General features: G+C 34.2%; 1 protein-coding gene across 6 annotated transcripts in view; it reads left to right on the top strand.

Moving 5' to 3' along the window:
- The window catches only part of LOC114333043 (cGMP-dependent protein kinase, isozyme 1), a 286,543-nt gene extending 280,084 nt beyond the window's left edge, over window positions 1-6,459 (top strand). For all 6 annotated transcript variants that reach the window (XM_028282878.2, XM_028282884.2, XM_050641966.1 and 3 more), the window contains one exon: window positions 3,001-6,459. In XM_028282878.2, coding sequence (XP_028138679.2) covers window positions 3,001-3,163 — 163 coding nt within the window. In that variant the 3' untranslated portion in view covers window positions 3,164-6,459. The remainder of the gene's footprint in view (window positions 1-3,000) is intronic.
- Window positions 6,460-26,968: the final 20,509 nt, after the last annotated feature.

The raw sequence follows: 26,968 nt of genomic DNA, 5'->3' as shown, positions 1-26,968 counted from the left end.
CATACTTTTAACGTCTACTCTGAGGTAATATTTGTAAACTCTTTATCGCACTCTTCAGAAGGAATCAGGATAAACGGGTAGAGAGTAAATAACATCCGGTATGCAGATGACACAGTATTAATGACTGATTCGGACGATAGTCTGCAGATACTGTTGGATAGGGTTACTGAGAGTTGTGAAAAAGTGGGGATGAAGATCAATACTGCGAAAACCAAAGTTATAAGAATATCAAGGAACAAAAATTTATCTCTTCCAATAAATATGTGAAACACCAACAGCTTGAATACGTAAGCCAGTACAAATATCTTGGTTGCTGGTTCAACAATCAACTTGATTATAAACAAGAAGTCAAGAGCGAGAATAGAGGTAGCCCGACAGGGGTTTATCAAAATGAAAAGCTTATTTTGTAACAGTAGCATTAATATCAGCCTTAGATGTCGTTTTCTGCATTGCTATGTGTGGTCAATACTTTTGTATGGAACGGAGGCCTGGACACAACACAACACTGATGAACAAGTTGGACGCCTTTGAACTCTGGCTTGATAGAAGAGACTTGAAAATACCTTGGATAACCCACACCACCAACGAATATGTTCTGAGGAGAATAGGTACAGATAGGGAACTGCTAAAAATCATTAAAGTCAGAAAAGTTAGCTATCTGGGACACATAATGAGAAAAAAAGTACCGCCTCACCAACTGATCAACCAGGGTAAGATTGAAGGAAAACGGGGTCCCGGTAGGCGCCAGATTTCATGGCTTAGAAATATCAGAGACTGGACCGGCCTTGATTCAACATCTTTTTTTAGAGCCGCATTGGACAGAGACAGATTTGCCAGTGTAGTCGCTAACCTCCACTAAAGGAGAAAGCACCACAAGAAGAAGAACTTTCGCCTTGTCATGGTGATGACATGTGAACAATAAATTACAAAAAAGTTTTGACAGTTTTGTGGTTTGACAGAAGTTTGAATTTTTAAATGTCAAAATGGTGCAATGGTGCATCTCACTCGCACTCACATTGATAGCTGCGTCAATACGCTCCTAGCGCTCATTGTTAATAATTAAAACTAACCGCTTAATAATAAAATAATAACAAAAATTTCTTCAGTATCTTGTAGGGGGGTCGTTAAAATTCGTATGACAGTAATTACAGATGACTTTTGCATATTGTATACCTACCTAATTACTAAATCTGTTAAGTTTTGATTTATTTTGTATGAATATAATTGCGAAACACTACAGAATTTTACTTTTTGACATAAATTTTATTAATAATAAGATAAAGTTTGTACAATATTTTTAATAATTAAAGTAAATAAATTTTAATTTCACTCAAATAAATAATCGATTGCTGCCATTGACCACTTACATTCAATCTCGGTTAATTTGATTAATAATCGCGGCAGGTAAACAGTCTTCTGTCGACAAGTCTTAAAAACGACAGTCTTCTTTACATATACAACAAATACAACAAAGTGTTACTTTACTGCCGAAAATGAGGGCAAATGAGTACAATAATGGATGATTTTAGTGACGTTTGGCGATAAACAATGATTTTAAATAAATTCGCAAAAATAATTTTTTCACTTCGTACAAATTTTTTTTAGATCCTTTTGGCCTTTTTTCTTTAAAATTGACTGTTGTCGAGTTATTAGTGACTTAAATTTTGAAAAACGCCAAAATAACCATTTTTAAGGTTTAATAACTCGGTTAAAGATAATTATAGTGAAAGTCGAGCGAGTAACGGCGTAAAGAGATAGTGGAGTAACGGCATAATCGCTGGCCTCATACGCCAGTGCACGTTGGTTCGAGCCCTGCCAAAGACAAACCATTTTCATTTTCAATAATGACACGAGCCGTCTCACCGTGCCTCGGAGAGCACGTTAAGCCGTCGGTCCCCCTGGGCTAGTGTATATCGACACTAGTTACTTGAAACAGGGTTAAAGATGTAATTAGCGCCGGAACTGTCCGAAAGGCAAAAATGCCATACGATATTATATATTATCAAAGTCAGAAACTAAAAAAAATCAAAGATTAAAGCTACCTCTATAAGATCCTGAAGAAATTTTTGTCATTATTTCATTAATAAGATATTATTTTTAATTATCAACAATGAGCGCTAAGCGTGTATTGAGGCGGCCGTCAATGTGAGTGCGAGTGAGATTAACCATTGGACGGCCGGAATGGTGCATCTCTTTAGTACTCACCATTGACGGCCGCCTAATACGCACTTAGCGCTCGTTGTTTATAATTAAAGATAAAGCTTTCATAATAATGGATTTTAATTGAGTTATTAAGCCTTGAAAATGGCTATTTTCGCATTTTTCAAATTTTAAATCGCGTATAACTCGACAAAAATCAATTTTAGAGAAAAATCACAAAATACCTTTTTTTGCTCAGAATAACCCAAATGATCTAAAAAAATTGTTCGAAGTGAAAAAATTATTTTTGTGAATTTGTCTAAAAAAAATGTTTAAACAATTTATCGATCAAGGTACTGCCCGGCACCCAGTAGATTTGTTATAAGGACCTCTTTTTGAGTAAGTTTGTGCAAAAAATTCGAATCGGAGTAATTTACCTAACGGGGGCGACGATACAGCCTAGACTAATTTGAACATATTCAGTAACATTTAATTTCTAGAATCGGCTGTTTGTGTGAATCAGAATCAACTTTTACTAAATGGCATTGGGAAGAGTATACTTTTCCTAGTTGGAGTCTACTTTTACTAGTAAATGTTGAATATAAATCTTTATTTTATATTTATAATCAACTTTTACTGAAACCAGCCGTTAGAGTTGACTCCAACTAGTTGGAGTCAACTCCAACTGGATAATCAACTTGAACTGTAACATATACAATCATAAGATTCGATTCCAGCAAAATTGCTGGTAAATAACTTTTCTCAAAAATAGCCTATTCTCCGATAATCTGCCCAGACTATATATGTACTTCTTCATTTTATGGTAAATAGTTCAGTAATGTTGTATATTATGATTTTTAGGTGGTTCCAAGGTTTTGACTGGGACGGTTTGGTCGCCCAAACTTTACCAGCTCCTATTCAACAAAATGTCAGAAGTCCTTGCGATAGCTCAAACTTCGACGACTTTCCTAAAGATGGCGACATTCCTCCTGACGAATTATCGAACTGGGATATTAATTTTTAAGAAATAGGTTAAGTTTTACTTAAACGTAAGTCAAATGGAACCAAAGTCTTTAAAATGGTTGTAAAAGAGAGATCCTCGAATAAAAAGAAGATAAGAAGAAGATGAAGAGAAACGATAAAGTACAAAGCTTTATATTTTAAATGGAACTCAATTCTTAGATTTGAAATTACGTTGTCACTATGCCTAAACTACTAAACGGTTTGTATAGCATCAGTGGCGTAGCGTAGTGGGGGCGGCAGGGGCGGCCCGCCCCGGGCGGCACATTTTTTGGGGGCGGCAAAATTTAACAATAAATAATAAAAATATTTTGTAAATATTTGAACCATTTTATATTTTTATCATTATTTTTTTCATTATTTATTTTGTGACGAATTCGGGGAATTCCTTTTCTTTGAATCTTATTTTGTAGCGACTGGCAACAACGTCAGATTTGTGGGAATTCCCCGTTTATGACTAACAATCAGCACAACTTTTTTCGGCACTTTAGAACGTTAATATTCTTTTTTTTTTCCTCATCGATACATCGTTGGGAAGTTCTGATAGCAAGTACAGGCAAATGAAGGATTCAAGACACGCAAAAGAAGGATGCACGAGGCGATGCCGTAAATGTGACATGGCATCTTTACAAAGACATTCTCGTCACTTTAGAAAAACTGACAGAGACAGGTGCAAGCCTAAACACTAGGACAGATGGAGGTGCTTTACTAGTTTCGATGCAGTCATTTTCCTTTCTTTGTTTTTTGGGTCTGTGGCAACCGGTGCTACAAGTAAATGATGCACAAAAATATTTACAAACAAGGGGACTTGGCATAAGAGTGTGAACTCAGAAAGTAAATGATTTGCAAATCATATTGACAGAGAAAAGAGAGGAATGGACAAATGGCACTGTAGGTTATGCAAAAATATGTGTGAAGAACTTGGAATTTCCATAAAACCTCGGAGGCGCATAACAAGAAAGCATATTTTTGATGACAGAACTAGAGGTGCTAACTTGTCTTGTTAAAATGAGTTGAGGCGAAAGCTGTTTTCTTCGTTAGATAGAGTTATTATAGAAATTCGTGAGCGTTTTCAACAGCTACAGAATTTAACGGATAAGTTTGTTTATCTAACGTCGGCTATATTATTAGATCCAGAAAACACTGAATGTAGAAATATAGACTACGCATCTGACGAAATGGACGAGTAGGGTTTCAAGCTATAAAAACTTCGACTGCGGACTTTCGTTGTTGCTACAGGCAACGAAATTGATTAATGCAGACTCACTTGAATTATTTAAATTTATTGTTAAATCCAAGCTGAAAGTTACTCTGCCCAATATTTTAATAATATTCCGAATATTTTTCACAGTTGCTATAAGCAATGCCAGCTGTAAGAGGGGTTTTCAAAATTGAAATTGATCAAAAATTAAAAAAAAATTAGTAAATCCTTTATAAAAGGTATATATTTAAAATTTCTAAAAAGGGCTACATCACAATCACATAACTAGTTTTCGACTGGTTTACCAGTCATTATCAGTGCTTATGTGAAGTTTACATGCTAACCACCAAGATATAGTTTTACAAAAATATGTGGGTCAAAGCCCTGTATAAGTGGTCCGTTAAGGAAACATCAGTTAAATATGCCAATTAAAGCATGGATGTTTAAACTATTTTAATATTATGCCCCAGGTAACATCTGAGCTGTGGTGTGACTGGATTACATGGTGAAAATCTGGTAGCAAATGACGAACATCCATGCTTTAATTGGCATATTTAACTCATGTTTCCTTAACGGACCACTTATACAGGGCTTTGACCCACATATTTTTGTAAAACTATATCTTGGTGGTTAGCATGTAAACTTCACATAAGCACTGATGATGACTGGTAAACCAGTCGAAAACTAGTTATGTGATTGTGATGTGGCCCTTTTTAGTGATTTTAAATATATACCTTTTATAAAGGATTTACTAATTTTTTGTATTACATGGTATACAGCCAACTACAGGAAAACTTTTTCCTTGTGGATTTTTGATAAAAAATTATCTTAGATCGACAATGAGTACTATAAGACTAGCTAATTTGGCTATTTTGTCTATTGAGCAAGAGGTGTGTGATGCGATAGACATTGAGGGTGCAATAAAAGACATTTGCTCTTAAAAAAAGTAGACGTATAAATTTTTAATCGAAGACGGAAGTTTTGTTTTTAATTCTAACAAATACTCATATTACTTTTCAATAAAGATAAAAATATAACATTATAGTATCGTTCCAGTTCTAATTAAAAATTGATTTCATTTAATTTTGTCGATCGTCAAGGTGTACCTAATCTTAAGTGATAGGTACCTAAGTTATATCAATCTATCTAATTGGTTAAAGTAAAAGAATTTCTGTATTAATAAACGTAGTATTGTCAAACTTAGATAAACTTTTTTATTTAAAATCCAACCTGTATAATGCAAAATAATGATGACTGTTCTCGCCAAAAGGTTCTTTATAATTAATGTATGTAATGTATACTGTACAATAAATTAAAATACCTAAATAAGAGAGCGGCAAAATTGTCTTCCGCCCCGGGCGGCCGACACTCACGCTACGCCACTGTATAGCATTGATATTCATATAGAGTTAACTCAACTTAAGAACTATTCCAAATGGTACCTATAGTAACAAGAAGTAATTCTTTTTAACTTTGTTATAGTTTTCACTCCCTTATTCTTTTAGTACTATCAGACTAGCACATAATCTTGCAGATTTTTGTCAAAACAGTGAAACAAACAGTAAAGAATGCTCGAAAGTTTAATTTTCATGTACTCGTGCTTTGTGAACTACACCAAAAATATTGGCTGCAAATTGGAATAAAGTGTTATGATTCTTTAAGCTAGGGTTTATGTATAATTAATTCAGAATATGTAATTCTCAAATTTAAGAACTAAGTATTTACTAATATATTTTTTAATTTACGAACTCCTTGGTACCAAACTGTCTGTGAATTTTACATACCAAATAACGAAGATGATCAGGCTCTTTGTGTTGTATAATAAAATGTATATTTTTATATTCATTAATTTAAAAATCTATAAAAAGCCGATTATCTGATCAAAGTGAATAATATAACAATTTTTTATGCGAATCGGGAAACATTTTGTAGAAAAAAACCATAGTATATATTTATAATTTATTTGTTAGAAGAGATATTTTAAGATGCATTTCTGCAAGCAGTTTCCTGATTAAAAAACTTCCCGAATATGATTATTGTAAATCTAGCTTAGTGGCATTATTTTTATAAAATTATTTATAAAATTTTATGAATTATGATTTTGTTTATTTACTCTCTGTGAACACCTTGTTTATTCCCCAGTCTCCCATAACTCTTTCTAATGGTAGGGGAGCCCAAGCGGGGATTTTTGCAGTTACTCGAGCGCGTCAGATTATTACATGGAGAGAAACCTTGTACCATGAAAATGTACCTCTACCATATATTGGCTTTAATGCAGGGGAGGTCGTTAAGGGGGGGGGGGGGGGGGCGAAAAAAATCTATCCTTAGAAAACTCGAAATCGTCAGATTAAGATAAGGTAAGTTAAGTACATGCAAAACAGTGTATATTTTAAAAATCTGACGTTTTGAGCGGTGAGTAATAAGGAAATGGGTGAGTCCCAAAGTTTCACAAGAAAAAAGCTAATATTTCGCGAAATGAATGACAGATCGAAAAACTAAAAAAATCTTGCTCATTATTTTTCAAAAATCTATCGAATGATACCAAACACGATTTCCCACGGAGAGGGGTAGGGGGTAAATTTAAAATTTTAAATACGAATCCCGCGATATTTTGCGAAATGAACATCAGATCGAAAAACTGGAAAATACACTTATTCAATATTTTTGAAAAATCTATCGAATGGCACCAAACACGATTCCCCACGAAGGTGGGGTGGGGGTTTCTTTAAAATCTTCAATGGGAGTCCCCATTTTTTATTGGAGATTTTAATTCCTTACGTAAAAATAAGTAACTTTTATTCGAGATATTTTTTCGAATTGTAGATAGATGGCGATATAATTTAAAAAAAAACGATTATTGGAAATGAAAAGTAAATTAAAAGTGGAAAGTCCCCACTAAAATGGAAAACTTTACTTAACTTTTTCTGGTTTTAGTAGGTACCTACTCTTCACAACCCAATAGGTCCCCGTAACGCTCGAGTGACCGCACATTTAACATACTTTGGTCCCCTACCATTTGAACAGCGTGCATGATACCGCATATCCCTGGCGCAGTCCTCTGTTAGTTTTAAATGGTTCTGAAATATCCCCTGGTCCCTAGGGGGCTATACAAATAGGCACAGACAGAGGAATATAACAACATAGACTCAGCTTGGAAAAATATAAAATTAGCTTTGACAAGCGTATCGGATGAAATACACAAAAAGAGAACAACAAAAAATGGTTCGGTGACGATTGTCTGAAATCCATAAGAGAAATAAATATGTCTAGAAAGGACATGCTACAAAATCCCCCACACAACAACAGTAAAAGGTATAAACAGACAAGAACAGGAACAACAAAAATAATAAAAATAAATAATAGGAAAAAAAGTATGTGTGTGTACTTTGTAACTAATTTCAATACTTACAACTTTCCAAAAATTTTAATTAAAACAATACCAAAAATTAAAAAAATAAAAGAATGAAACACACGCAAACACATTAGAAAATGAAACAAAGAAATGATTTCTGAACAATAATTTTTGGCAAAAATTTTGACTATATACGTCATCATTCTCTTTGCCTTACCCCTATGCGGGATCGGCTTCCCTAATTGCATTTATCCACACAATTCTATCTTGGGTCATATCAATGTCAATCCCCTTTACCAACATGTCCTGCCTTATCGTCTCCCCCAGGTCTTCTTTGGTCTTCATCTCCTACTCCTTCCAGGAATCTCTACTTCAGCTATTTTTCGCATTGGGTGATTAACGTCTCGACGTTGAACATGACCAAACCATCTTAACCTATGCTCTCTCATTTTGGTATCAATTGGTGCCACACCTAGACTTCCCCTAATATACTCATTTCTAATTTTATCCTTCTTTGTCACTCCACTCATCCATCTAAGCATTCTCATTTCCGCCACATGCATTCGTTGTTCCTCTTTCTTCTTCACTGCCCAACATTCAGTTCCGTACATCATAGCCGGTCTTATGGCTGTTTTATAGAATTTTCCCTTCAGCTTCATTGGAATTTTTCTGTCACACAACACACCACTCACTTCTTTCCACTTGATCCATCCAGCCCTATTTCTACTGCATGCATCTTCATCTATTTCTCCATTATTCTGTAATACCGATCCCAGGTACTTAAAACTATTACTTTTTACAATCAGTTTACCATCCAAAGATACCATTTATTTGTAGTAATTCCATCTTTAAATGAACATTCCAAATACTCTGTCTTTGTCCTACTAAGTTTTAAACCTTTTTCCTCCAGAGCTTGCCTCCACTATTCCAGTTTTTGTTCCAAGTCTCTTTCACTATTTCCTACTAACACGACATCATCAGCATACATTAAGCACCATGGAATGTTACCCTGTAGTTTCGCTGTTATTTGGTCCAAAACTAATGAGAATCAATACGGACTAAGCACAGAGCCTTGGTGAAATCCTACTTTCACATGAAATTTATCAGTCTCTCCCACACCTGTCCTAATACTAGTCGTTACTCCCTCATATATATCCTACACAATCTTTACATATTCACCAGGGACTCCTTTCTTATTGAGTGCCCTCCACAGATCTCTCCAGGAACTCTATCATATGCTTTCTTAAGATCAATGGATACCATATGAGCGTTTGTTTCTTTACTCCTGTATTTTTCCATCAACTGCCTTATAATGAAAATTGCATCTGTTGTTGATCTGCCCTGCATAAAGCCAAATTGATTCTCGGGTATTTCGGTCTCTTCACGTATCCGTCTATCAATTACTCTTTCCCATATTTTCATGGTGTGGCTAAGCAGTTTTATAGCCCTGTAGTTTGTACATTGTTGTATATCTCCCTTGTTTTTGTAAACAGGCACCAGTATACTGCTTCTCCATTCATCTGGCATTTGTCCAACTTCCATAATTCTATTACATAGACCTGCTAGCTACCCTGTTCCTGTCTCTCCCAATGCTCTCCATACTTCCTCAGGAATATCATCTGGTCCTACCGCTTTTCCTTTCTTTATTTTTTAAAGCGCTTGAGCTACTTCCTCGTTTGTTATTTTGGTGACAATTGCTGCTACTGTTTCCGTTGACTCTCCAAGCTGTCTGTCAATCCCTTTCGTGAACTAGTATTTTATTATTTTCATCTCGGATACATCTAATCTGACTAAAACCTTTTGCTCTCTGTTTGGCTACTTTATACAGGGTGTCCCGAAAAGATTGGACATAAATTATACCACAGATTCTGGGGTCAAAAATTGGTTGATTGAACCTCACTTACTTATATACAATAGTGCACACAAAAAAAGTTACAGCCCTTTGAAGTTACAAAATGAAAATCGATTTTTTTTCATATATCGAAAACTCCTACAGGTTTTTTATTGAAAATGGACATAAGGAATTTTTATCGCAGCAACATCTTAAAAAAAATTATAGTGAAATTTGTACACCCCATAAAAATTTTACGGCGGTTTGTTCCCTTAAACCCACCCAAACTTTTATGTACGTTCCAATTAAATTATTATTCTGGTACCATCAGTTAAACACAATATTTTTAAAACTTTTTTGCCTCCTAGTACTTTTTTGATAAGCCAATTTTTATCGAGATATTTTGAATATTTGTCGAATCCACCACATATTTGTATATGGTTAAGTATGATTATAGACACCTGTTAATAATCTGAAAATTTATTTATAACTTAAATTTTTTGGTATATTTTAAAAAAGAAGCTACATCTCGATAAAAGTTGACTTATCAAAAAAATACTAAGAGGCAAAAAAGTTTTAAAAATACTGTGTTTAACTAATGGTACCACAACAGTAGCCTAATTGGAACGTACACAAACATTTGGGGGGTTTAAAGGAACCAAACCCCCATAAATTTTTTATGTAAATATAGTAAAAAAGAAGTCGCATCTCGATAAAAACTGGCTTATCGAAAAAATAGTAAGAGGCAAAAAAGTTTTATAAACGTTGTGTTAAACTAATGGTACCACAATAATGAATTAATTGGAACGTACACAAAAGTTTGGGGGGGTTTAAGGGAACAAAATCCCCATAAATTTTTTTTGGGGTGGACAAATTTCGCTACAATTTTGTTTTAAGGTGGTCCTGCCATAAAAATGATACATGTCCGTTTTCAATAAAAAATCTCTGAAAGTTTTCGATATATTGAAAAAAATCGATTTTCATTTTGTAACTTCAAAGGGCTGTAACTTTTTTTATGAGCACATTTGTACTAAGGTAAGTTAGGTTCAGCCGAACTATTTTTGACCCCAAAATGTGTGGTATAATTTATGACCATTCTTTTCGGGACCCTGTATATCTTCGTTTCGCCTTCCCCGGTATCAAGTTGATCGTACAGGTTTGAATACGCTTCTGTTTGGCTTTTGCTACTGCTACTTTCGCTTCCTTTTTCGCCACCATATTGTTTTAAGATCTGTGTCGGATCTGGTTTCTTGCCACTTTTTATATAATATTCTCTTCTCGTTTATTTTTCCTTGTACTTCGTTTGACCACCACCAAGTCTCTTTGCCCTTAAACTTTTTTCCTGACGTTTTCCCAAGTATTTCAATAGCAGCCTCTCTAACACTGCTGGCCATTTTTCTCCAAATTGTATTAGGGCTTCCTTTCATGTTCCAACATATTTTTTCTACTATTCTTCTCCTGAATATACCTTCTTTCTCATCTTTTAGCAGCCACCACTTGATTTTTTGTGGTCCTCTCCGATATTTTTGTTTAGTTTCGCTTTTTACTTCGATGTCCAGAACAAGCAGCTTATATGTTGTTGGCTTACTGTCTCACTAACTATTACCTTGCAGTCCTTGCATTCACGTATGTCTTCTTTCCTTATTATGAAGTAGTCTATTTGGGATTGATGTTGTCCACTTTTGTATGGAATAAGTTGAGTTTCTCTCTTTTTAAAGAATGTGTTAACAATCGCCATATCCAATGATGTTGCTAATTCAAGCATGTCATCTCCAGCTTCATTTCTAGTTCCAAAGCCTAATCTCCATGTATTGCTTCGTATCCTGCCTTGGCTTGGCCCACATGTGCATTGAAATCACCTCCTATTATAACTTTCTCCTCTGACGGAATATCACTCAGGACGTCTCCTAATTGGTCATAGAAAGCTCTTCTTTCATTCTCAGCCAGATCTGTTTGAGGAGCACACACACACACAACATTCAATACCTCTTTATCAATTACAAATTTCACTGACATCATTATATCACTCGTTCTTGCAACTTCCACTACGTTATCTTTCATTTCACTATCAGCAATTATACCAACTCCATTTCTAGTATTACTACTCCCTGCATACCACAATTTGAAACCTTCACCTAGTTCTTTCGCTCTTTGACCTTTCCACCTAGTTTCTTGAATGCAAGCAATTTGAACTCTCCTTCGTTTGAGCGCATCCACTAACTCCAGACTCTTACCTGTAAGACTACCAAGATTCCACGACCTATCCTGATTTTTCTAACCTGCAATGGTGTTCCCCTTGAGATAGTCCTCACCCGGAGATCCGAACGGAGGCTCATTTTACTTCCGGTATATTTTACCTCAGGAGATGCCATCATTTCAGTATAAGTTTTTATATCTTTGGAGAAGGTCTTTTCATTTTCATGGCCTGAAAAGATTTTGTTTGGATATTTGATGCGTGAATGCCTTTTCTATCAACACCATACCCTGCCCTGAACGTTTAGCCAATACACCACCAATGCAACCAAAGTGCAGTATTACCCCACACCCGCCTGCATTTTGCTGTATAGGCCAGGATCCCTACTGTAAGGACTGCCCTATAAGCCAATGTATTGTTGCCCGTATCCCGCCACTAGGAGGCACGTACTTTATTCGGAAATTTTGACTATATACGTATTTTCTGAAAAACAATATAATATTTATAATCATAAAAGCTTTAAACTTTTTTGGCAGTTGTTTATTCTTTTAGTTTAATCGAATTAGTTTGATTTTTGTGGAATTAAAATATTAAAATACAACAAAACATAGACTAAGAAAACAATATATTAGATGAAGGTTGGTAGAAATTTTGTTGGTAATCAATTTATGTAAATCACTGCATTAGGTACCTACTAGCTAGGTACATTTTCCAAGTAGGTATGTAATTCTTTATTACAATACTGAAACATTTACAATTACGTACCTGTTGCTTTTAAAAACTGTTTAAAAAGTCACTACAATTATAAACTTGCTTATGTCTGTGTCCTCATAACAATAAAAACTAATATACACAACATTATTTGTTTACCCATAAACATTGACGTATTAATAAAATAACCGACATAATATTGAACAAGTGTTGACAGGTCATTGTAATTACCCAATCAGAGCACGTATAACGTTTAAGCTGCGCCCAGGACCAAGACTTTTGATGAATTCGCGCACATATAAATTTACTCCCAACGCGCCTAAAGAAGTATAACTTCAAAAAATAGGAACACATAATCGGAGATATACATAGTAGGTTCAAGGTTCAAGCAAGAACAGGAAACTGCCTACAAAGCGACAGTAGGCAGCTTAGTACTGATACTGATGACAAAGTAATCCTAAAAACTTGGAAGGAATACTTCTATTACCTGTTAAACTACCGGGGAACAAAGCTACCAAATACTACCCACAAAGTCGTTGCAAACATCCTTCTAGAAAGAACCAAAATATTCTTCTTAAACATCCGTTTCGGATGTTGGCGATCATCATGGATATCTGGACTTTATTTACCGCAGCAACCAAAATATACACAGAAGAAATCGTTGGGGATTATCAGTGCGGATTTAGAACGGGCCCCTCTCCTATTGACCAGATATTCATAAAAAAACAGGTAGGTAATGGGAAAAATTATGGAAGTTTGATCGGGAGCTTCATCAGATGTCCATCTATTTTAAACAGGTATTTAGAGTATGAAGGGTTAGACCGTGGACAGCGATGCAGATACTTGGCTTTCCAATGAAACTAGTCAATGTGATTATGTGATACGGATGTATATGGAACGATTACGATGTAAGCTGAGAGTTTCAGAGCACGCAACTAAGCAGAACCTAACAATCCTTTAACATACAGAAATCATTCCGTTGATGTGGACTGACGTGCGCGGCGTTCAACTGACTGTGAGTTGTGCGTCACTCACTGTTCTAACAAACCGTGGCTTTAGACAACCATACTCGGAGACATTTGAAATAAACGATGGACTAAAACAGGGAGACGCACTTTCACTACAACGCTAACTTTGCTCTGGACTACATAATCAGAAGTGTCAGAATTGAAAAACCGATCACAGTATTTCATCGAAAAAAACCTAACGCACTGTTGCCTTTTCAGGCGTTATCGATCTAATAGGAAATATTAGATTAAGAATACAGGAGACTTTCGTCAGGTTTAAGAAAGAAGCAGAGAAGATCGGGTTTTTAATCAATGAAAGTAAAACTAAATACATGTATATGAGCCGCAATAACCAAAACAAAGATCAGAGATAAAATCGGACAGAACATCACCATCGATGACTTAGCCTTGAGCGCGTCAGAGAATTAAAGTATCTTGGAACAACAATAACTGAAGGCAATAGCGGATCACAAGAAGTAACAATAGGATAAAAGCTGGCAACAGATGTCTTTATGCCCTTCAAAAACCTTATAAAAATCGAAACAACTAAAAAGACGTACAAAGATACAACTACATAAAACAATCATATTATGACCCGTAGCCATGTATGGTAGCGAAATATAAACGATAACAAAGGCAAATGAAGAGAGATTACATGATTGGAGAAGGAAAATTCTAGGTAATACATTTGAGTCTGTGCTTAATGAAATAGTAAGACAATACAGAATAAGAACTAACAAAGAGCTCGAAGAGCTAACATAATAAAAGAAATAAAGTCCAGAAGACTCCAATGGTCAAGACACCTCAGAAGACATTCTGACGAAAGAATAGTAAGGCTGGTATGGGAAGAAGCCTTAACTGGAAGAAGACCACGGGAACACAGCAGGAGACCTTAAAGCTATGGGCGTGGAGAATTGAGTGGAGATTTCTGAAGACTCCCAGGCAACCAAATAACGTTTACACAACGTTGAAAAGACGTCATGATTATCACCAAACCACGTCAGTTTGTCACGTTTTTTCGACGTCGAAAGTCACGTGAATATGTCCCACCATAACTGACGTCATTTTTATCACGTTTTAAATACGTGATATAAAAAACGTAGTTTTTATGTCGTTTTTTAGATTATTTTTCATTTTACGATTTTAAAAATACACAATAATAATTATTCGTATGGGCATTGTTAGTATTGCAATTTTTCATTTAACTGTTTTAAATTTAGCTTATAGGCTAAAAGTAAAACCAAATGCATAGAATTACATGCAACATGCATAGAATTGCCCTCGATGCAACATTATAGAATTTTCAAGGTGTTTTTTATACAGGTAGAGGTACTTACTGTGTCAAAACTGAAACAACATATAAACTAATAAATAATTATAAAACGGGATAATACCCGAAGGTTGGCTGTATACCATCTAGTTAAATAAAATTAACATGAAGTAAAACTCCCTAGTGTAGTTGGTATATTTAATAAAAATTATAAAAATTTTTAAAAATCCAAACGGATTACGTTCAAAACGTTTTCGGACTTATCAGTCCATCATCAGTGAACTCTCTGTCCTTGCTAAATAGCCACAATGCCAAACACTGGTCAAGATGTATGTTCTAACTACATGGTGAAATCTGATCTACAATTTGGCTTACATTGGATGCCAACGGATTAGTACTAGGAACATGATGCTCTACTCCATTAATTAAGAGATTTTTTTTAATAATTAGGTCTACATTGAACTACGTTTAGTAGACTACGTTTAGTAGAAGATTGACAGACTAAACGTAGTTCAATGTAGACCTAATTATAAAAAAATCTCTTAATTAATGGAGTAGAGCATCATGTTCCTAGTACTAATCCGTTGGCATCCAATGTAAGCCAAATTGTAGATCAGATTTCACCATGTAGTTAGAACATACATCTTGACCAGTGTTTGGCATTGTGGCTATTTAGCAAGGACAGAGAGTTCACTGATGATGGACTGATAAGTCCGAAAACGTTTTGAACGTAATCCGTTTGGATTTTTAAAAAATTTTATAATTTTTATTAAATATACCAACTACACTAGGGAGTTTTACTTCATGTTAATTTTATTTTTTAATAAATAATTGATTAACAAATTAATTTAATTAAACTCGATAACACATAATTAGTTCATTAACAGAAAATATTCACCAAAACAAAACACATAACCTCAAACCATTTTCAAGAAGAACTATTGCATTAATAAACTAACTCACTTGAGGAAAACGAATAAAAATCTAATATGTATAAAGGAAAAGATTCATCTCATTGGCTGTATACCATAATAAAAAACTTACTAAGGAAGTAAAACTTCACTTGTAGGTAGATGGTATATAAATTTATTAAAAAATTTTTCTAAAAAGATCCAAGTTGGATTAAAGTGGGTACATCAATAGTATAAAAAACACAAACGTTTTCGGACTAATCAGTCCATCATCACGTTGAAACTTCAGATCCAAAGTAGTTGGAACTAGCTACATAGTTAGGTCGAATAACCTTAGTATTACAAAAATTAAGCCATTTCGGCTACAACAATGTCGACTCAGTTTGAAGCCAAGATGAAGACTCCATTATAGTCTCATTAAATTCTTTTAATATCGACCTATTGTCGACATTGTTGTAGCCGAAATAGCTTAATTTTTGTAATACTAAGGTCATTCGACCTAACTATATAGCTAGTTCCAACTACTTTGGATCTGAAGTTTCAACCTGATGATGGACTGATTAGTCCGAAAACTTTTGTGTTTTTTGTACTATTGATGTACCCACTTTAATCCAACTTGGATCTTTTTACAAAAAAAATTTTAATAAACTTATATACCATCTAACTACAAGTGAAGTTTTACTTCCTTAGAATAAAAATCTCTTAATTAACACGTTTCTTCAACTAAATATCTAAATGAAAAGTCTTATTTTAATACCACACAAAGCACGTAAACAATAAATGAAAAATTTCTTATGACAATTTAAGCTTATAAACTAAATTGTTTGGAGTCAATGACAATATACAACATTAACATTATAAGCATTAACTCGTTAAGCTCCTCCCATTTTTGTGACGTATGCATGAAATTCATAATATGTATGTATGCAAGAGTATGCATGAAATATAAAAGATCGCCTATAAAAGTTCCGACTTCAAAAACCGCAGGCCAGTGTAATTACCTTCTTTCTTGTGAGAATTGGGCGCTCATGCGTTTCTCTGTAAAACTGCTGGCTGGCAGGGTCAGTCTTGTTCATTCTCTGGATAAACTGTGTACTAGCTCCTTCCATTCTCTTATGTTTCTTACTCTGTTTTGACTCCAATCCATCTTAGTAAAAATATTTCGTGTTCTCTCGTTGTAGTTCCTTTCCATCTGTTGTCTGGTGTTCCTCTATTTAATAATCCATTTTCATTTTTTTCCTTTATTTTACTGGATATGTTAGTTTGATTTGTTCTTTAAAATAGTTTTGTATTAGTTATTCTGTTAAACCAGTATATTTTCAAGATTTTTCTTAAAAAATTGTTTACAAAAGTTTGTACTTGTTTAGTTATAGTTTCACCCTGTCTCCATGTTTCTGTTCCGTAAATGGGTATAATTTTGATGCAGCTATTAAAGAAACCACAGGTGGTGGTTGTCTGCTCCTGAGTTGACATCAATAAAATTGCACAAATTCTGTATGAGATTTAGATTAGGACTCCAGGATGGTCAGTTCATCGTTTGCATACCAACGTTGTCCAAATAATCAAGGACCACACGTGCAACCTGAGGTCGTGCATATTATCATGTATTAAAAAGAAAATTATTTCGTATGTAAGGAGCAAAGGGAACTGTATGGTGTAATGATATGATGCCACTGCTGGCGATCGGGGCCGGTCGACCGTAGACAATCGAAGGAGTATCCATGTTGACGCATCCCCTCTTCATACCCCATCAGACGAAACCGAAGGAGAAGTGTCACGGAGAGCGTATTTAAGATGAGGAGGAGAATCATAGTCAGTTATTCTTAACATATTGAATTAGGAATAGCTCAATGGCAGAGATGCACCGGGTTGAGGAGATACACTGCCTAGGTAGGCGCCGCAGTATTGACGTGGCGTTCCATCGGAACCGTTACCGCAGTGAGCGGTAGTAACGATGGACGGGTGACAGTGTGTCGCTGTTTAATGTTATCGCATTGGATTGAAATGCGATGTCTCCTAGTCTGAATGTGTAGATAGGGTGACTCCATGTAGCGAGATTGTTATTGTATATATTGTGTTGTGTATTGTATCGTTTTAATATTACTATTATGTTTCGATGACAGTATATAAAATTAGTAGTAGATGAAATTAAAAGTATATAGTTATTTTTTCTTTGCAGAAGATAGAATTATATTTTATTTTATTTATTTTGAACTGCATATAAATACCTTAAATATATTTACTTTGTTTTTAACCTGTGTTTTACTGGGTCTGTCGTTCTGAAAAAGCTACCCGTTACAATGGTTAAACAAAATGTATCTAAAATTGAAATGTAGGTAAACAGTATCTATAACTGTTAGCAACAATGGTTAGTATTCTTATCAACGAATATTTAAAGCATTGATAACATTAAAAATATTTTTATAGGCCAGTCCACAAAGAATAATGCAAAATTATTGAAACATTTTTTATTTTTTTTTTGTTGATATTGGATGACGAATTTGTGTATAGAATTCTGACAGCACATTTTAACCTGTTAATATATTACAATCAATTATTATAATATCAATAAATGTAAACAATACAGAGACAAGAGACCAAAAACAGCAGAAAGTATAAATCAAGCGTAGTGGACAGGATACACTAAAGTTTAAATAATGTATTAAAAACAGCTTATGATGCATTTCAGTTCAGAGATGATCCATTATCCCTGGGATGGTGGATCACCTCTGAAAGGCTACATGAAGACCTCTGAATCGAAGCGAACTAACTAACTCAATGTATAGATTTGCGTGTAAAGATTGAAATGCTTTGTAGAAATGCTTACAATGAGTGTCCCCGTTTAGGATTTTGTCCTCTTCAGGGTTTGTAGTGAATGTATTGTGTTGAACATCGAAAAAGTGGTAGCAAAAGCAAACAGTCCGAAAAACACAATGGGGCAAGTGTGGTGTTCCTGGTGTTCCTGGGTTATGCCGGACGGTGGTGACCAGAAGGCTACAAGACAACAGAAACGAAAGTTTGATGGAGTTGATGTTGGTTCCATTGACATTTACGTGTACTGTCCGTGCTTTGCCCTCGACCACCCCTCTAAAAACCATTGTACACCAACTGGTAGAACCAGCGGCCCTCGTCGGCGGTCAATAGGTGGCTTTTGAGCACAGCGTGGACAGTGAGCGGTCGAGTGATGAAAATAGTTGCGGCTATTTTCTTGGGACGAACAGGTATAATTGTGCAATGAAGTTGGGAAACCGCAAAAAACCAACTTCTCCCTGTTCGGGGAATCGAAGCGAAACCAAGCTGCCTACTTAAGCAGGATTTCAAAAATGATTCTGCGTATTGGACGCTGTAGCGGTAGCGACACCTATCATAGAGAAATAAGAAGTCCCAGATCTAAACAATAGATCTGAAAATTCTCTGGAACCACTTTCTGCCTTGTACAATGTACAATTGTAAAAGGCAGAGATTAAGGATGTTACCAGAAAGTGGTTCCAAGAGAATTTTTAGATTTACTGTTTAGATATGGAAGTTTTAATTTCTCTTTCAATAATATATTCTTCCATATGTACACAAAATTGGCATGGTAACGTTTGTCGATTTGGCGAATAACAGCGGACGTATACGCTCACAGTGGGGATATGATCGGACCATTTCTGTGAAACAAAAGTTTCAGTCATCAGAAATCCATATTTCAGTAAATGAGATACCACATAATACACTATTCCATTACTGCATTATATGGTATCGATAATGTACTTTAAATTGGTATCGACAATGTACTTTTCGACATTAAAAATAATCCAAGTTATCATCGTCACCTGAAAACGAGTCATGCAAAGTTCAAAATATTGATGCTATAGTATATAATTATATTAAACATGAACATGTCCGAGTTTTTGTCAATGTGCTAAAAATAAATAGGTTACTATGTGGCTAACACTTGTTCTAACTCACAATGTATACCTTAAATAAGCAAAAAAAAAGAAAAGAGAAAATTCTTACAACTAAATGCTAATTAACAATTAAGTAGCCAACAACTAACTTTATTTGAATAATATAGTACCTACATAATAATAAATAATGCTAATTTGTTTAAAAAATAAATACGTGTCCCAGTTTATAAGTAATTTAATTATGCCACTGTCACATATATTTGAGGACATACACTACCTACCTGATCTAACCGAGTAACACACACACAAGCGTACATCCCAGATCAGAGAGATATGTCTGTGCCAATGGAACCCACATGTCCGAAGATCAAACCGGTCACACTCCATTATGGAGTGGTACCCCCAAGCTATCTATCCACATCGCAGCACATAACGAATGGGGAGGCTTTGTACTGAACGTTATTTTAGATGCCCTGGGCAATGGGACATGTTCTCTTTTACTTTATGTGGTTAAGCCACCTGATTTTAGGAGTAGCTAGAAGAGCTTTTCTCCTGTGATTGACCGAATTTAATTTTATTTGACTATACTAGTTTTTGTCTATCAAAAAATATGTATTCCAGATAACGAGCCACCGACTTTAGTCGGTATCTCGCTCTCCGGATTGTGTGTGCTCTGTAAATCAGCCGTCGAATATGGGACTTGTATAAATTTTTAAAAACGAAAAAATGCTTTAAATCACAACAAAACCTATTAAAATATGCCTCTCTCCTCTCTCTCTCTCCTCTCTCTCTCTCTCTCCCTCTCTCTCCTCTCTCTCTCTCTCTCCTCTCTCTCCTCTCTCTCTCTCTCTCTCTCTCTCTCTCTCTCTCTCTCTCTCTCCTCTCTCTCCTCTCTCTCTCTCTCTCTCTCTCTCTCTCTCTCTCTCTCTCTCTCTCTTTCTCTCTCTTGTCGTTTCTCCATTACTGAGGATCGTGATTTCTTCCAATATTCCTAACAATGTTTCTTCATTGGTCTCTATCTTCAGCTGCTCTAAGAGCTTCGCAGAATGAGTTTCCAGCTGAATTCTTTATTTAGTCGGACCATCTAGTTGGTAATCGTCCTCTTGATCTTCTCCCCCGAACGTTTCCAGAAACCATTAATTTCTCCAAACTGTCGTCACCTCTGCGAACCACGTGACCAAAGAATTGCAGAATTCGTTGCAGACATATTATTGTGTACAGCCTTTGTCCACAATAATGGAAACGTTTGTCCTATGAGCTGTCCAAGGCCAAGGTATGCGCAGCATTCTTCTCCAGCACCACATCTCAAAGGCATCAATTTTTGACGCTCGCATGCGCGAAAAGTCCAAGTCTCTGTCTGCTCCGTATAGAAATATTGAGAATACAAGGGCATTCACCAGTCTCATCTTGATATTTTGAGAGATAGGCCTGTCTTTCCAAACTTTAGTTAGGCGACTCATCGCATTTTTGCCGTACCTATACGTCTCCGAACTTCTGCTTCACAGTTACCATCGTTAATTATACTAGACCCGATATAGACAAAAAGTTCGGAAAAGTTTCGTTCTGCCCCTAAAGACGATTAAAATCGAGAAAAATTTAAATTATAGCAGCCAGCGAAAACACGCTCTAATTGGTCGTGACGTCATATCATTATAATATCTGAGCTCCGCGCCATTAATTCATTGCGTTTGATATTCATTTACTTGTTGTAATCATTTTATGGTATATCTCAGTTTTAGAAATCTTTAGATAAACTTTATATTTCATAATATTTGGGTATTTTTCTTAACCCTGTAAGCTCACCCTTGGATGTGAGATACCCATCGCAACACTTAACTGCATGTAGCTTGCGCAGCTGCATTTCAATGGTAATGCTGCTTTATGTAAATTCAGTCTCTAGTCTACCAAGGACGGGTGTGTAGTTGCGGTCTCATTTGAGCAATATTTCCAATCACGAGAATTGATTGAATACAGGCTAGGGTATGTAGCACCCATGTGTGAGGTTTGCGATCAAGTGTGCGTTTAAGTTTATGACCTAACAACACAATATCCCACAAATTTAGTAAAGCAAACTAGGTGTTATTTCTGCAAAGGCAAAGATGGAAAAGCAAAGCGTGCATGCTCGGCTTGCTATTAGTGCAGGCTCGAAACGGATAATCGTTTGCAAAAATTGCCGACTGTGATTTGAGTTTTGATACGTGTTATTGGTACCTTTAGCCGTATGAAAATACTTGTTGCCACGAGCATGCGCGGTGCGTTTGCCGTTCCGACCTTGCGCGCCTCGCCCACTTCCCTAGTAGCCCAGTCGGGATACCATTTGACCTTGCATTAGGAGCTGCCCCAAATTTTATTTTTCTAATCTTTAGGGGGGCCAACAGAAGTACAAATTTAAAATCTTGACTGAATTTGACCGTTGCGTTAGCCGCCATCTTGATTTTAAACGAGAACCGTTTTTGCTCAATATCTCCGCCATTTTCAACTTTTCGACAAAAAATATATAAACTGGAATTGTTTAAAATTTATATAATTTCGTTTATTATAATTTTTTTCGTGCGGTCCATATTTTCCGAATTATGGGGAAAAACAATGACAGTTAAAGCATAATTATTGCTTTATTGAATTATCTCGTTTATTATTACTTTTACAACAAATTTTAACCTATACAAAAATGAAGAGAATTAAATTTTGCACAATTTCGATCTTCATTTTTTGATAAAATAAAGATTTAAGGTAGTACGTATGCGGTAAAGGCGCGAGCGTAAGACCCGATTGATTTTAAATCAATTGTTTTTGTTCAATATCTTCCCCATTTTCAACTTTTCGACAAAAAGTATAAAGACCGAAATCGTTGCAATTACGATTTACTACAATTTTTTGAGAGAACCAGTGGCGGCTCTAAGAGAGGGGAATGGGAAAATTCCCCCCAACGGGGTCCAAAATTTAAAAAAATTGTTGAAATATTAAAATATGTTAGCTGACATGAAACTTAATTATCGACAGACAAATTCAACCAATAAAACCCGCTAGTTAATAAAATTAAGTGAACTTAATGCATATAAGTTATTATTTATGTCTTTTATGTAACGGGTGTCCCAATAAGAACGGCTCTCGGCCATATCTCAGGAACCGTTTATAGTACAGCTTTGAGAAAAAAATATTTATAACAAAAGTTGTCTCGGGAAAAGCCTGGAAATTATTTTCATAATTGTAGGCCCACCGCTAGATGGCGTCATTGAATATCAAAAATAAAAAAATCAAAATTTTACAAAATTTACCTAATGAAAGGGCACTGGAAATCCAATCATCGTATTCTTCATAAAATTCTGCGCATATTTGATTTCACAAGTTTAAGTCTACCTTGGCAAATAAGAGGTGGGGGTGAGTGGGAACCTTCTTATGAAAAAATGGCTGTAAGTCCGGCAATAGTCTTTTTAATCGACTTCAATAAAAGAAGCTTTTATCTCATCGCCTCTTTATTTTTTTCATCGCAAATACAAGCCTTTATCTGTATGATTTTTTTATGTTTGTTACGCGATTACTCCATCTATTATGAACCGATTTTTATGATTCATTTTTGAAGATATTCTTCTTGAGCGGCGAATCGATTGAGGGTAAAATTTGATTGATCCGCGCGCATGCGCACACCGACAGTATGGTATTAGTCGTTATACGGGCTCTGATTGGGTGTTGAAATTTTGAAATAATCTGTCAATAATTGTTCAATATGGAGGTTATCGGTAAACAAAAATATTGTATAATATTAGTTTTTACTGATGTGTGGACAGAAATAAAATCAAATTTATAATTATAGTGACTTTTTAAATACTTTTGAAAAGCCGCAGGTACGTAATTCTAAATGTTTCAGTTGGAAATACCTAATAGTTTCAATACCTATCTATTTGGAAAATGTAAACAAAATAATGTAGTTACCTATTAGTAGGCAATGCTTTAATTTACATAATCTGATCACGAACAAACTTTCTACAAATCTTCATCTCATATATCGTTTTCTTACTCTATATTTTGTTGTATTTTATTTCGACAAAAATCAAACTAATAATTTTATTAAATTCATATAAAAAGTATATTTATTTCGTTTAAATTACCTAACCTATTATATAATAGAAGAATATCTTCTTACGTGCGTACAAAGTACACACACATTCTTTTTTTGTTATGTAGGTCATATTTAAGAGATCGATTCAAATTTAAAATTAACTTTACTGGTGCTATTGTACAGTCTGTAGAATTTTTTGAAAAAACATATTATGAAGTATTGGAGCGGGTGGGGTGGGGAGAGGGGGAACCAGTGTACAGACTGGCAACATCTGTGAAATTAAAATCCAGGGTTACAACAACACATTTCAGAAGTCAGAATCCGGTCTGCAATTTTTTCAAACGAAACTCCTTTGAGAGTCCGGTCTATATATAAAGCATAATGCATGGAATGGTCTTATGAATGTAGGTACTAAAATGAGTGAAACTGAAATACCTGGCTAAGAATGAAAATGAGTTCTATAATCAAAAGGTGTTATGTTTTAGTTAAAAAGACCATTTTGTTGTTAAATTAAATTAAAATATTTTGAATTATGTTTCCGGTTTTTTAGAAATAATTATTTTTTAGGTATTTTTAATATTTTTTTCTTTGTGTTACTACAATTAAGAGAGAGAAAATAAAATTATTGATTTAATTATTCTTATGTATTCAATAGTGATTAGAGAGTCTCTGGAAATAATAAAATATTTACTTTTTTTTATTTCTTCACAAAAAATCATTGGGTATCTGATACCCATGTGTGCGGTTTATTTAAAAAAAAATAGGTGTGATCTTCCAGAGTTAAGACAATTTTTTTAAAATGACCGAAGAAGGTTTTTCTAAAGGGCAGTCTGATAACTTACATGTTGTAAATATGTTTATGGTGGCCGCGAAGGATGAAAATTTTTTACAGAATTGATATTATATATTAAATTATTATTTTTATCTTTTACATCTATATAGGTACATGCTGTATTCAAAAGTTATATTTTCATTTTATTCAAAATACACACGATTTATTAAAATAAACTATTAAACAGACAATAGATATTAAATACTTACATTATAATTAGCTTCGCATACATGAAAACCTTGAGAATGAACTAAAAAAGTCTTTAAAGTCCTTTTAAAATACATGTAACCACTTTATTAAACTCGGTTTCTTATCGACTGGTAACCTAATAACTATTTTATTGAAGGTTTTAATGGTTGTACCTTAATGGTACTAAACTTTTTTTGTATGTTTATTTTTTATTTTTATTAGAATTACTCCTATCTGAGTATGTAGGATCCATTTTTCGTTGGAATTTTTCCGCGCTGGACAGATGGGATGTGAATTGCAAATCGTAGAATTCCCTCATCTTCTTTTGCTCCAGCATCCGCTTGGCTTGTATTTTTAGAAGCCACAGAGGTGTAACCTGAAAAATCGTCACAATAAGGTTTTTAATTTAATATTATTTTATATTTCATTAAATTGAACACTTTGACTTGTTTTATAGTTTAGAAATTAATAAAAATTTTCCCTAATATCAGGATTATGTGGACTTGCGATTACCGTTTTTATCGAACATAAAAAAAAAACAAAATATCGTAAGCAATTTCACTATTATATTTTTTTTATTTCGTTCAAGATAGTACTATTTTTTGTTTGCATTGTTTGTTTTACTGGCACAAGAAACTTACTGATAACTACTTTAACAGCGGTAATTGTTTGCAATATTACCTTACTTACGTGTATGATAACAAAGTGTCGGATATACATCAGTGAGTAGAATTTATATTTTTATACCAGAAAAGTATTTCAATTTATTTTCTTACTGCATTAGAAATGTTATTTGTGATGTTTAGTTTAATAAACTTTTTCTACAACCTTGTAATTTTTTGAGTAATATGGACATCTATAATAATAACCTATATATTTCCTGCAGCCGATTTTGATGATATACATAGTTATAAACAAATGAAGATCAAAAAACGGTAAATTTTCGTTTTTTTCGTCTATTACTAAGAAAATAGTCATTTTAAACAAATTTGAGAGTAAGAAACTCATAAACGGTATAAAAAACTTCAATATGGCGTTTGCTTAATATGTCTATCCTTATTGGTTGCTTAGAAAATTGCAAAATAAATAATAAATTTTGAGTTTTTATAAATATTTATAACTTATGTAAAAATTAACTTAGAACCTTCTTATTACACGGAATGCTGAGACTTATGGTGCTTAATTCATATCCTAAATTTCGAAGAAATTGGTCAAATAGTTTAAAAGTTATTTAATTTGTTTATCCCAAATTTATTTTTTGCAACACTGTAAGTCAGAAAATGATGAAGCTACAGTAATACTTTGGATAGTTTATGGAAGAAGGAAATTTACAGTATTAATTTAATTAAAAAAAATTACAAAAAAAATTATAAATATTGCAAAATTATTTTGCAAAAACATGTGAATTAAATAAATGGGGGGGGGCTAACTTTGTCCCTAATTGTCCTAGGACAGTTGTTTTTCTTTCTAAATGTGTATAAAAGTTCAGTCTTTCTAAATATGAAAAAATAATTTTTCTACGGGTAACGGTTAAAAAGTTATTCTAATTGTTTATAAGTAAGCAAAAAATCGACATGTTTTTTCAAAATAATTTTACACTATTTAAAATTATTTTTTGTCATTTATTTTTAATAATGGTAATAGTATAAATGTTCTTCTTTCATAAACTGTCCGAAGTATGATTGTAGCCTCATAATTTTCTGACTTGTAGTGTTGCAAAAAAAATGAATTTGGGATAAACAAATTAAATAACTTTTAAACTATTTGACCAATTGCTTTGAAATTTAAAATATAATTTAAGTACAAGAAGTATCAGCATTCCATGTAATAAAAAGGTTCTAAGTTAATTTTTACATTAGTTATGAATATTTTTAAAAACTCAAAATTTGTGATTTATTTTGCAATTTTCTAAGCAACCAATAAGGATGGACATATTCAGCGAACGCCATATTGAAGTTTTTTTATACGATTTATGAGTTTCTTACACTCAAATTTGTTTAAAGTGCTTAACTTTTTGGTAATAGACGAAAAAAGCGAAAATTTAGCGTTTTTTGATCTTCATTTGTTTATAACTATGTATATCATCAAAATCGGCTGCAGGAAATATATAGGTTAATAATATAGATGTCCATACTACTCAAAAAATTTGGTTTCGGCCTGGAGGGGGATGTGTCACGAGAAAAATCTTATTTCTCTGGACTATTGTTAAAAATGCAATTTTTAGCACTCCATAGGAGTGTTAAAAATGCTACTTTAAGGCACTAGTGTTTTAAAATTTTTAAGGCACTACAGTTAAAAGTGAATTGTCAAATTGTGAAACGTCAAAATATTTATATTTCATTTATTAACATTAATATTGGTGAT

Source organism: Diabrotica virgifera, chromosome 1 (genome assembly GCF_917563875.1).
Source record: "Diabrotica virgifera virgifera chromosome 1, PGI_DIABVI_V3a".
NCBI classification, from domain to species: domain Eukaryota; kingdom Metazoa; phylum Arthropoda; class Insecta; order Coleoptera; family Chrysomelidae; genus Diabrotica; species Diabrotica virgifera.
Note: the sequence above shows the minus strand (reverse complement) of the source record. Positions and strands in the feature narration are given on the sequence as shown.